Source organism: Nicotiana tomentosiformis, chromosome 2, assembly GCF_000390325.3.
Source record: "Nicotiana tomentosiformis chromosome 2, ASM39032v3, whole genome shotgun sequence".
Lineage (NCBI taxonomy): Eukaryota > Viridiplantae > Streptophyta > Magnoliopsida > Solanales > Solanaceae > Nicotiana > Nicotiana tomentosiformis.
Genome location: NC_090813.1, coordinates 140,794,066 through 140,806,081, shown reverse-complemented (window position 1 = coordinate 140,806,081; position 12,016 = coordinate 140,794,066). Strand labels below are relative to the sequence as shown.

The window sequence follows — 12,016 nt, the reverse complement described above, 5'->3', positions numbered from 1 at the left end:
CCAAACCATAACTGAACCGGAATCCAAATTAATTAAATCAAGAAACCATAAACCGATTCAAATATCTAAAATCCGATCCAAACAAATCCGAATAGCATAAATTGGATTTGATTTTCGATTTGACCAAATACTACCCTCTCATGGAGTACCATTTAAAATCAAATACTTTAATGCTTTAGCTTGGCACCTTTTCTAGTTCATGCTTCTGAGAAATTTCGGAAACCCATCTGGAATTAGGGCCTAATTCTGAGAGTTGTTGGACCTCATTAGATTTCAAGCTGGGCTTGAATTTTGGAATTTTGGGGGCTTTTAAAATCAAATTGGACGATTTGATTTCGATTGAACTTTATATTGCCAAATCTAACAATGTATATCACGATTGTTGGAACATGCGCGGCAGAAGCAAGCATACAAATCAAGCATCACAAACATGTAAACTAGACAATGATATAATTCGGAGATTAAAACCACTAACCTCTTGAAAACGTTGCACAGGTCCTCCACAGAGTAAGAATCCAATGTTGCAGTCTTCTGATATGGTCCTAGTAAGACTTTGGACGAAATTGCTTTGAGTGGACAAGAGCAATACAACTCTTAAAGTAAGTTATTGGATAAAAAATGCCTTTCTTATGTAACTCGTTTTTCAGCCAAAGAGGGCTCCAAAAACGTGTAGGATTCTACTTGTGCAAGTAGAATCTTACTCTAACTCAACAAGATGATTTTTCTCCCAAGTCACTTTTTATCCAAGTCAGTCCAGGTTTTTACTAGGTATAGCAGGGACCACTGAAATAGTAAGAGGCTACCAATTATAGCATTAATTCAAAATTTTGGATAAATTAATTCATACTATAAATAATTGCAGTTTATTCCACTAAAAAACTGCAATTGAACTCCTCAATCTGAATTTCGAAAATTCACTAACGCTTATTTTAACTCTCCATGTTAAGATCACAAATACCGGTGAATTAAATTAAATCACTGACAATTTAATTTAATCAACTAATTAATCCTCTATAATTCCGCTTAAACTATTTCATGTGACGGATACAAAATTCACCAGCCGGGTTTTCACATGAAAACTTATAAGCTTACATAAAGGGGTATCATCAAACTCAAAATCGAGTCATGGATTCTATGAACTAATTATTATTTCACAAATGTTATTTGTTATTGTCCAATCTATTAGGCATACACTAACTTTGAATAGAGTTGTACCTTTTGATAAATCAAAATAATAAATAATTCACATTGATCATAATAATTATATCAAGATTAGGAGTATAAGCTTATTTGATGAATTAGAGAAAATATTTTTTATATATTCAGTACAAAAATATATTTTCTCTACTTGGTCCGTTAAATATATACTAAGTATACTAGCACAAGAAGTCGGAGTAAAATCACTTCCATAATCAAGAGAAATTATACTATAATCTTGTGCTACAATCATCAAGATATTTTGCCCAACAATATTTTCGATTGTGAACATAGTTTATTAATTATAAGAACCGACAATTTAATCTTCTGTCCATGAGCTAAGACTACATACACTAAATTGTCTACTACATAACTAAAGGACACACATGTAACAAATGATTTATTTAAAATAGTACTTTATTGAATTTAATAAATTAAATTAATAATTATTCCATAAAGAATAAAACATAATAAAATTAAATCAATAATTATTTCATAAAGAATAAAATACAATCATATGTCTAAACTGCATGGTTAATAGTATATCCCAACAACGATATATAGTATGATATACATACAAGTATACATGGTGATACATAAATGTACACCATCTCAAACACACATATTTTCTTTTCTACAATAAATAAAGAAGAGGAAAGAAGAAGAAAACTGGAATCTGCCTCTTGAAAAAGAAAGTGAAGAAGAGGAAATGTCTGAGAGCATGGATGCCTTCAACTAAAATTTTGATACTCAACAAATGGAGAACCCGACCTCAATCTGCTTAACACCCATCTCAACGTACCGTAACCTGGGCTTCGTTCTGGAGGATTTGGGGAAAAGAATTCAAGGGGCTTTGACTTACCAGTTGATAATAGATTTATTTGGGTGAAAAAAAAAATCAAAGTTTAAATAGGTTAATGATGTGAAACTAACTAGCATAAAAATTGAAGAAGAAATATGGAAGAGAGAAAAGATTGAAGAAGAAATACAGGAGAAGAGGGAGACTTGGGGAGAGAACAAGAAATATAGGGAGAAAGAGAAAAAATTGCTACATTGAAAGAAAATTGAAATACGGGGAGAGAAAAGAAGAAAAAAATTGAAGAAGAAATATGGGGAGAGAGAAGAAAAAATGAGAGAGAATAAATAAGGAACTATTTTTTTTTTAGGATTTGACTATATAATGCCAATTATTTTTGGCTGCTTTTGTCAAATCTAATATAAGGTTAAAATATTACCAATTCTCTTATGCGTTGTCATACTATGTCATTTTCCGAAAACGTATACCCGTAAGGCAAATACTTGCATTAAGTAGGCCAATCAATTGGACTGGAAATATCCTTAAATGGTGTTTGGATTGGCTTTTAAGCTAGTCAAATCAGATTTTAAGTTCTTTTTAGCTTTTTCAGCGTTTGACAAAGCCATAAAGTGCTTAAAATAAGTTAAAAACTGCTTAAAATAAGCCAAAAATAATAATCTGTGCAATCCCAACTTACTGCTTTTTGGTTTAAAAGATATTTCTACTGAAAAAATATTTTTTCAGTCAATCCAAACGGGCTATTAGTTTTACCTCTATTATGCAAAAGGGGATCTTTGGCAAATACCCCCACCCCTGCCCATGTGGTTTGCCCCCTGCTCTTTTTTTTAATACTCAATCAATGCCAATCAAATGAAGTCAAACTAAGCTATTAAACCAAGCAAAGCAAAGCTAATTCAAGCCAAGTCAAGTCAAGCCAAACTAAGTCAAATCAAGTTAAGCTAAGTCAAATAGGTAATGGGTGGATAGTAAGATAATTAGTTTTAATTGGGTAGATATATTATAAATAGTCTTCAAATAGGTAGGAAATTATAATTATTTTAAGCTCAATGAGTATTTTGCATAAATTACTCTATGTGGAAGCCCCTAAAGAACTTGGGCCTAAAAGGCCTGCAGACCCTATAGCAGGAAACCCAACTCCAAATCCCAACGGCTAGTTATAACGGTCGCATTTTGTTGCCCATTCTCCAACCATTATTCCACTAGTCCTATAAAAAAACTCTCTCTCTTTCCCCCAATTACATCACTTTTCTATACTCTTCCTTTAATTTCTCTTAATCTGAATACAGCTAGCGCATTAGGAAAGCCAACTTTTCTGCAACCCAAAGTCAGTAATCTGTCATTTTTCTAATGGAAACTCCATCATCAACAATAAGAGTAACAAGATCACAAGTCCTTTCTGCTTCCAATAGTAATGAAGATTCATTTATAGCAAAATTTCTTTAACTTGTTTGTGCCAATACTAATATCTTTTTTTTTTATTAAACAGAGATAGTTAAAGAATCTGAAAACAAAGAAGTAACCAAGTCAAGATCAGCTCTCATTGATTTAACAAATTCACCCATTGTTGGGCTAGCAAGTGGGAATTTGGAGACCCCATCATCATTTACAAAAGGAAGGAAGTGTTGTACTCCAGGGTCAGGGGAGGCAATATTGAGGTGTCAAGTGAAGAACTTGTTACAAATGGTTGAGGAAGAAGCTGAAATCTCATTGGAAAAAAGGCAGCCTCTTTTTCATGTAAAAGGTGTTGTTAATTCTCCAATGAGTCTTCTTATTGCTCCTGCAAATACACCACTTATGGATCTCTCTGGTAATGAGTTGCTGCCTCCTGTCACTGCATCTCCTGTACAGGACAACTTTGTCATCTCTCAGGTATATACTAAGTATCAATTTTCAGAAGAGTTTAGCTTCTATACATTGATTGATAATGTAAAAGGTAACTACAAAGATTTATCTATAATACTAGTATCTTTTTATACTATATTTCTTGGTGTTTGATATGAGGTATTAAAGATTTGAATTGTTTATGTTAGATAATGAATGAGATGTTAGAAGTGAAGAAACAAGAGAGTAGTAGTAATATTACAAGATCTCTACTACTGGATTTTACTGAAAAGTCAGAAGAAGAGGTTGATGAAGAAAATGAAAGACTAATAGTTGATGAAGTATGTGAAGCAATGAACAAGATCAATGTTTACAACCGATCATGAGTTTGAAGGAGTAGAAGAAGAGTGTGCTGAATTTGCATTTGCCTAAAGGAAACCACTTGCGTTTCCCCGAAGATAACTGAATGAAAAACTTTGTTTTTTTTCCGCTTTCTGTGAAGACACCAATAGCTGAGGTGTTTTAGAAAGTATTACATTCTGTTAAGTTTTGATTTGGACCATTTGATAGTTTCCTGCTAAAATAATTCAAAAATGATCTCTCTCTCTCTCTCTGGACAGCTTAATATTTAGCTAAATTCAACGTATTGAATAAATTAATCTAGGTAAGTACGTATCAAGTTTCCTATATACTTTCACTTGTATATATATTTATTTGATTTGGCACTCCAAAGTTAGGCTGTAAATAATAACTTAGTGTGTTGTTGACACTACACATAATCAGTTTCAGGATACATAGAAAAGAGACCCAATAATTTGTTAAAATATAATAAAAATGATTATAATAGAAACTTATTTACCCATTTTCTTTATCTTCCTTAAATATTACATTCTCTATCATCTATATTTACTATTTATATACAAAATCTTAATAAAAAGAGCATCCCTTAAAATTAGGATGTAACTGATATAACCCCCTCCTCACGCCGCTCCCCTCCCCATCTTCACTCTCATGTATATCTGTTATTAGGGGTGTACCAACCGAACCGAAAAATCAAACCAAACCGATTAAAAAATCCGACTTTGTTTGGTTTGGTATTGAGTAAAAAAAATCCGAACCAACCCGACATATAAATATATAATTTTTATATACTTTTAAGATTTTATATAGAATTTTCTTTAAAAAATATCTAGAAATATTTGGGGTTCTCATACGGGATATAAATTTTAATAGAATATAAAGTGCTCCATATTTATTGACCTTAAATAATGTATGATCACTTTCTTATCAAGTGTTACTGAAATGCGTCTATCTCTTTGTTCTTCCATATTCATATCATATATTAAGATCTATTATATTAAGATCTTTTTCGAATGTGAAATGATTATTATATTTAGGTATCATATTGATTTTTATGTTTAATTACTAAATTCGGTTAACCTGAAAGTATACACCAACGAAAAATTATTGTCAGACGACTAAAAAAATAACTATTATGTGTTACTAATAAAATTCTCCCATAAGAATATTTTAATCGATAATGTGGTTGTCAATTTTTTATATTTTTTTACTAAATATATATTTACTTATCAAATATTTAACAAAGTAGGATTGAAATTTAAGTAACAAAAAATCCGACAAAATCGAACCAATCCAAACCAATATAGTTAAACCAACCCAGTCCATGTACACCCCTATCTGTTATACAAAGCCTCTTTTTTCATCACATTTTCAAACAGATTTCAAAATATTTCTCTCTTTCATACAAATCAACCCAAATCTCTCCCTCTTCACACAAATCCATCGATATTATCTCTAAAATTGCAGCAATAAAGAGTTCTCCATTGACAATCATTAAAAAACTTCGAAACTTTGAATTCAATATTTGAGTTTTACGAATTTGTGATTTGTTTGGATTGTGTGTTCTTGAAAACGATTGAGAATATCTTGGAGTTTTATATCTTAATTTTGAGGGAGATTGGTTAAGTTTAGAGTTGTTTTTAGGTAAAATTTTATATTGAATCTCGAAGAAGAAGAAGAAGTTTCGAAGTTGTATCATGATTGTATGATAATTGTATCAGAAATGTATCGGATTTGTTTCATAATTGTATCGCAATTGTATCAAAGTTGTATTTGACTTGTATCCGATACATCAATACCTAAAACAATACCTGATACAATACTAATACTGTATCAGAATTTAAGTTTATAGTTGTGATTGAAACTTGAAGAAGATGAAGATCAGCATTGTATCACAATTTTTCAGAACTGTATCACGATTGTATCATTATTGTATTTGTATCATATTGTTGCATAAATTATCACAAATGTATGATAATTGTATGTTAATTATATATGGCGACCAACAATTGTAAGTTTGTGACTAAATTTACATTTGAATTTTGTACGAGCCATTATCTTATTAGTTATAGTTTTGGTAGAGTTTAACGTTTTGAATTGTTGAAAATACTTTTAGCAATTGATTTTTTTTTATGGATTTCTAACTGCAAAGAATTTTTTTGTTGTTGCTATTATGGAATTACTTTCCTAATATTATAAGGATAATATGAACATATAATATGTTGTATGACATTATATCCATTCAACCAAAACCATTCAACAATTGAAGCAAAATTATCAAAAGGAAATCTGCAAGATATTAGGACGCATGAAATGAGGAGAAGTGAGAAAAAAAAAAGAAAAGAATATAATTGAATTCCTTAATTGAAGGCATTAATAATGGAATGAGAAACTTTTAAGGGGGGAATGTATACAATTTGTAAAAAAAACCTAGATACTTTTTGGAAAATACAAAATCTAGAGAAAATAAATTAATAAGTTTATATTATAGTATAAGTTCCTATTATAGTATATGTAGGAAAAACTCCCAATAAAAATCTTAGTGAGAGAGCATGTAAATATTTTATACTCTGTTTTAGCAATGAAATTTAAGAATTTAGCATTTGACCAACAAGCTCACTAAGCAGATTGTGTCACTTACCAGCATCAATTAATCAAACACATATCATATCTTCTAATGAAATGGATACTAAGAAATAAATTCTACCACCAAACCTCCCCTTAGGTTTTTTTTTTAGTAATGTTAAAAGTCATCCCATAGTTGGAAACAAACAACCTCAACTTCTTGCTCATGCCTCGAGTATTCAAATTTTCTAAAATTCAATAAAAGACTTTCAAAGATAAAAAATTATGCTTTACGAAGCACAGTAACTTTGTGTATGCGAAAAGAGCAAAGACATCAAATGAGACAATTTTTTAGCTTTCAGCAGTCCACCAAATATAGAGAAAACAAATCACAGTAGTAAGTGGAAACCAAAACTTCTTTTTCTTTTCCATTTGTAGAAACCGAATCTTATGGATATACTTTTATCAACATCATATGAATTGCACATATAAGCAAAGCTATCAACATTAACCTTCTCCCCCCACCAAAGCAATCAAAATGGTCACAACATGCATTCACTTATTTACAGCCACCCAGACTCTTCGCGTATCTGCAGGTCCTTGTCGATTTCGACCAAAGTAATGTGGCTTGAAATTCCTCTCAATTGATATCTTTACTGTTTCCTTATTCTCTTCTTGTCTTCCCGACTGTTTTCTGGTAGAATGCCTTGATTTAGAGGTGTTTGAATTCTCATATCTATCTGCTTCATAGGATAATGGCTGAAGACCTTGTAAATCCTGCTCAGGAACATATCCCATTGGCCTTTTAGATTCATCCATTCTCCTAAATGTAATTGAGATCCTGTGCATTAAAAAGGTTAATGAGATGTTAGTGTCTTGACAGAAGATTAACCAATGACTAGAAAGGTCCACATGTTCGGTATATACCTCTTAGTACGAACAGCTGGCACACAGTGTTTAGCCACATCAGCGCCATTTCCCTTCAAGACAAGAACAGACCTGTAGGAATGTTATGTCAAAATTGATAGCAGTCGAAATCTTGCAAGGACAAAGCTAAAACTCAGAAGACTTACCCCACTGGCAAAGGAATTGCAATTGCACCGGCAAATTCACCAGGATCCACTGTTTTCAGATTTGATCCAAACACTATATTGCACTCGCTAAGTAATGAGACAGTACAAAATGGACGAACAAACTCATGATTGTCGATATGAGGTGGTATGCAATCCCCCTCTTCATAAATATTGACTATACAGCTGTCTGGGACACAATTTGGAGGCATAACATGCCATCTTACAAGCCTTCTAATCATGACTTTAAGAAGATTAGGCAATGGATCAACAGTTTCAGTCTTGAGAATCCCTGGGGGGTTGCCTTTCTTATCCTGCCATAAAGAAATTCAGTTATAGTCATATCTCTACATTCTTTTTTTATAAGTGATCTACTCATATCTGTCACAACCTAATTGAATAAGGTCAGAAATCAAGGGAAAAAGGTTTTCTCCAGAGATGGACTAAAATCTAAAGCATACAGGCGAGATTCTGAGCCTATCCTCTTTTCTTCTTCCCTTTCCCCCTCCCACTTGGAGCTTGGGGGAGGGAGAGATTAGGATAATTTCAAAGATAGTCCAAGACTTACCTTAGCATAGTTGTAGCAACAACCAAATTGGATTGTCACACGTCCCTTGCCCCTCATCCATTTCTGTGGCACTGTATAAGTTCGCTCTAAAACAATCAAAATAGAGCAGGTCAGAGCACGCTAATGCGTGGAATTAATAACTGAAGTACAAAACAAATAGGTATGGAAACATAAGGAGGAAATAGATAGAAAATATACCTTCGTCCCACAATCATCAAGGAAAAGGTAAAACCACATCAAATTGATTTAAAGAAGTGAGTGAAGAGGGGAAAAAAATCCTTAAATCATTATGATGACCACCAGAAGTGGAATTAAGATTCAAAAGTGAAATTTGAAGAGAAGCATAAAACATTTTTGCAAAATGCACATGCCTTAACAAAGTAACTGACGCACTTTGTACAATTAACTTAAAATCCCCTTAGAGCAACTCTAAGCTTATGCCTCAATATTTGATTTTGGCTTTGTTTCCCATATTCCATGCTCAATAAAATTCTGGAATACCTTATCTAGTTTCTTTTCAATCAGGGAACGAAGAATGACTAACTAATTGTGTAATCTGACTAACTAGTTGTGTAATCTACTTCCAATTCAAACAAAGCATGAACAAGTTTTCTCTGTTAGATAGCAAGGGCTAAGGCCTCATCATAAAATTCCTGAATACAACAGTAACTTTCATCTGGAAAAGAAAGAAAAAGGGGTTCGCAAAGTTAATAAGGAAAAACTGACCTTTTAATTGCCCATTCTTCCCCATCTCCTCAAGCTTCTCTACAAATTTAACAATCCTGTTTTGCTCAGCCATGCTAAAGACACCAGTATGTAGCTCCACGCCATCAAGTACATTCACAACTTTCCCATTAACTCTTTCCAAGCAAATGAAATCCTTTTTGCTCTTTACATTACAAAACTGAATGTGCTCTCTTTGCTCCCTTGACAATTCCGTTTTTCGCTTAGTCTCCTGAATAGAAGTTTCCTCTTCATTCACACCATTGCCATTACCTAACTGACTACTCCAGCTAGTCGACTCACTAATGTCCTCAGCATCAAGCTCATCCTCCTGAGCCATATCTGCCCATGACATTTTCATCCTCATGCTTGCCGCAGGTATGGGTGAGCTGAATGTTTTACTTCTCGAGGCCTCTTCAACAGGTCGTGATGAGGGATCTGCACCACCTACATAACTATCTGATCTATTCCTACGCACTGATGCCTCATCAAAACGCTGTGGCCCATCTGCGCCGTCTTTCCAACTACCCAATGAGTTTGTATCTGCAGCATCATATAAGTCAGCACCCTCTTTCCAACTCCCAAGTGAATTGTTGCTACAATTGTCAAGATTTCCATTACAGCCATTCGAATCAGGAAGTTTTGGAGTAAAAACTGTGAAATTCTCTTGTTGCTTCAAACGTTCTGAGCTATCTGCGCAGTCTTTCCAACTACCCAATGAGTTTGTATCTGCAGTATCATATAAGTCAGCACCCTCTTTCCAACTCCCAAGTGAATTGTTGACACAATTGTCAAGATTTCCGTTGCAGTAGTTCAAATCAGGAAGTTCGGGAGTCAAAACTGTAAATTTCTTTTGTTGCTTCAATCGTTCTGCATCACCAGCAGCCTCTGCAATCATACCAACAAACTCTCTGATCAGAGAACTCACTAAATCTATAATTTCTTATTTATCACAATCCACAACATTAGAATGAAAAGATAAAAAAATCAGTTTGCTACACCACATATTTATCCACCTAAGAAATTTCTAGCTTTCACAACTTATCTACAAACTATATGTATACTATGTTGAACCAACATGTTGAGTCATGTAACGTTATGTTCCACATTGGATTTATAAAGACATCCAAATGGGTTCATAAAAATCTTGGCTACTCCCCGTATTGCGCTTTAAGCTCTTCCATTAAATGCTCAGGTTCTTTCATATAGTATCATAGTCAACTTTTGTTATTCATGCTTTTACACCCTTAAGTCCCCATTAAAGTCCATACTTGAAACTAGGTTGAGTTATACTTGCAGGAAAGTGTTATATAATATCAAATGTCACATTGGTATATAAAGACGCTTAGATGAATTTACAAAGATCTTGAACTACTTCACCCATCGACTAAAATGCTCTAGGGCTACAAAGATACTTATCAAATCATTAACACTACATGAATCTTGGCTGGATCTTGGTACTTGGATAGCTGGATAGTTGAGACAAAGGAGTAACAGTGTGGAGATACCAAGTTCAAATCTCAACCACCACATTCAGTATGAGCTCATCTGCTCAAACCTTGGTGGACAAGATTCTTGCTGCCGTGCTTATGAGCGGTAACAGGCCCAACAGAGTCAGGAATTTATGCAAGGGGATTTAAAAGAAGGAAAAACAAAAGAAACTAGAATGTCACACATGGAATTTGAAGTTGTGACCTAATGCAATTTTTTAAAACCCTTTGCCACTACACTAGAATCTAGAATCTTACCTAATGTCAAGGGGATTCAATAGTTTATATATAACCAAAAAAACTCGTTTTTGCCCTATTTGCACAATATAATTTTCCGATGAACGGGATTCAATTGAACCCCAATGGCTCTACTCCGCCGACCCAAGTTGGCTGGTTCACCCCGTATCGAAAAGCAGAAAAAACATAATGGGGTTTCAAAAAGGTTTCACAATAAAGAGGAAAACTCAAAAGCTGGAGAATTTATGCATGTAGGGAGCATTTTGAGTAAGTGTATTGAGATAACGCACAAAAAGCTGGGGAATTTATGCATAATGTGGGTATTATTACACGAGGTACGAACTTACGAATACCTTAAACATGTTACAACATTAATACAAAAATTTACAAGGGATAAGAAGAGAGAGTTACCAAGGTCGAGTGATCGAATGCAACGGGAGAGTGTGAGCGTACAGCTTTGGCAGAGGCCACGAGAGAGAAAGGGGAACCAATTAGATAGAAACTCATAGGCAATTAGGAGTTCGTCGGCGGTGTAGCTGAGGAGAAAAGGGTCGATTTTTCGGTTTCGTTGGTGATCGGACATGGCGGCGAGTTGACTCAGTGAATTGGGGAGGTCGAGTCAATGACTATGGGATTGCAAGTAATGCAAATTATTTATTTAAAATATTTGTTTTGTTATAAAATAAAAACCGTATAGTAAAGACAAGTATAGAGAGAAAGTGATATATTATTCAAACTTAAAACTTATGTATATAATGAACTGAAAACTCTTCTATTTATAGAAGAAAGGAAGCAGCTGCGAGGCTTTTTATGAAGCAGCTGCAAGGCTTTTTTTTAACTGCTTGTAAGCTGTCTGCATGAGCTGCTTGTAACCTGCCTGTTTAATAAGAAGCTGCTGCAAATTATTTTATTGTGCTGCTTGCAACATGTCTGCATCAGCTGCTTCTAGATAAACTTCAACAGAATACTAAATGGATAATCTTTTTTAGAAAGATTATCTATAGCGAAATAATAAATGAACATTCACAATATAATTATTTTCATAACATGTTTCAGCTTAATATATACAGTAAAATATTACTACTACTCAAAAAAGAACTAGGATTGGAATGGTAAGTTTAACTCGAAAAGGGTAGAATTGTCAGTTCATGTCAGAAAACAGAAGCGG

The 12,016-nt window shown here is 33.6% G+C and overlaps 2 protein-coding genes across 2 annotated transcripts; one reads left to right on the top strand and one right to left on the bottom strand.

The window, feature by feature from the left end:
- The first annotated feature begins 3,240 nt into the window (after nucleotides 1-3,240).
- On the top strand, nucleotides 3,241-4,440 carry LOC104107677 (uncharacterized). The gene is made up of 3 exons (XM_009616539.4): nucleotides 3,241-3,422; nucleotides 3,501-3,883; nucleotides 4,045-4,440. Exons 1-3 carry the CDS (start codon nucleotides 3,362-3,364, stop codon nucleotides 4,219-4,221), a joined length of 621 nt encoding a protein of 206 aa, XP_009614834.1. The 5' UTR covers nucleotides 3,241-3,361; the 3' UTR covers nucleotides 4,222-4,440.
- Nucleotides 4,441-7,162: 2,722 nt separating this feature from the next.
- Nucleotides 7,163-11,511, bottom strand: LOC104107679 (RNA demethylase ALKBH9B-like). Its single transcript, XM_070196177.1, has 6 exons — nucleotides 11,260-11,511; nucleotides 9,125-10,009; nucleotides 8,399-8,484; nucleotides 7,834-8,144; nucleotides 7,688-7,759; nucleotides 7,163-7,601 (listed from the first exon to the last, which is right to left on the bottom strand). The coding sequence occupies exons 1-6, from the start codon at nucleotides 11,429-11,431 to the stop codon at nucleotides 7,316-7,318; spliced, it is 1,812 nt and encodes a 603-aa protein (XP_070052278.1). The 5' UTR covers nucleotides 11,432-11,511; the 3' UTR covers nucleotides 7,163-7,315.
- Nucleotides 11,512-12,016: the final 505 nt, after the last annotated feature.

Bases quoted from the DNA above. Each gene is read 5' to 3' on its own strand.
- LOC104107677 (XM_009616539.4), top strand. From the start codon at position 3,362: ATGGAAACTCCATCATCAACAATAAGAGTAACAAGATCACAAGTCCTT. The intron at 3,423-3,500 runs GTAATGAAGATT...TTTATTAAACAG, and splicing joins AGTCCTTTCTGCTTCCAATA to AGATAGTTAAAGAATCTGAA. The intron at 3,884-4,044 runs GTATATACTAAG...TGTTTATGTTAG, and splicing joins ACAACTTTGTCATCTCTCAG to ATAATGAATGAGATGTTAGA.
- LOC104107679 (XM_070196177.1), bottom strand. From the start codon at position 11,431: ATGTCCGATCACCAACGAAACCGAAAAATCGACCCTTTTCTCCTCAGC. The intron at 7,760-7,833 runs GTAAGTCTTCTG...ACATTCCTACAG, and splicing joins GCAATTCCTTTGCCAGTGGG to GTCTGTTCTTGTCTTGAAGG. The intron at 7,602-7,687 runs GTATATACCGAA...TTTAATGCACAG, and splicing joins CCAGCTGTTCGTACTAAGAG to GATCTCAATTACATTTAGGA.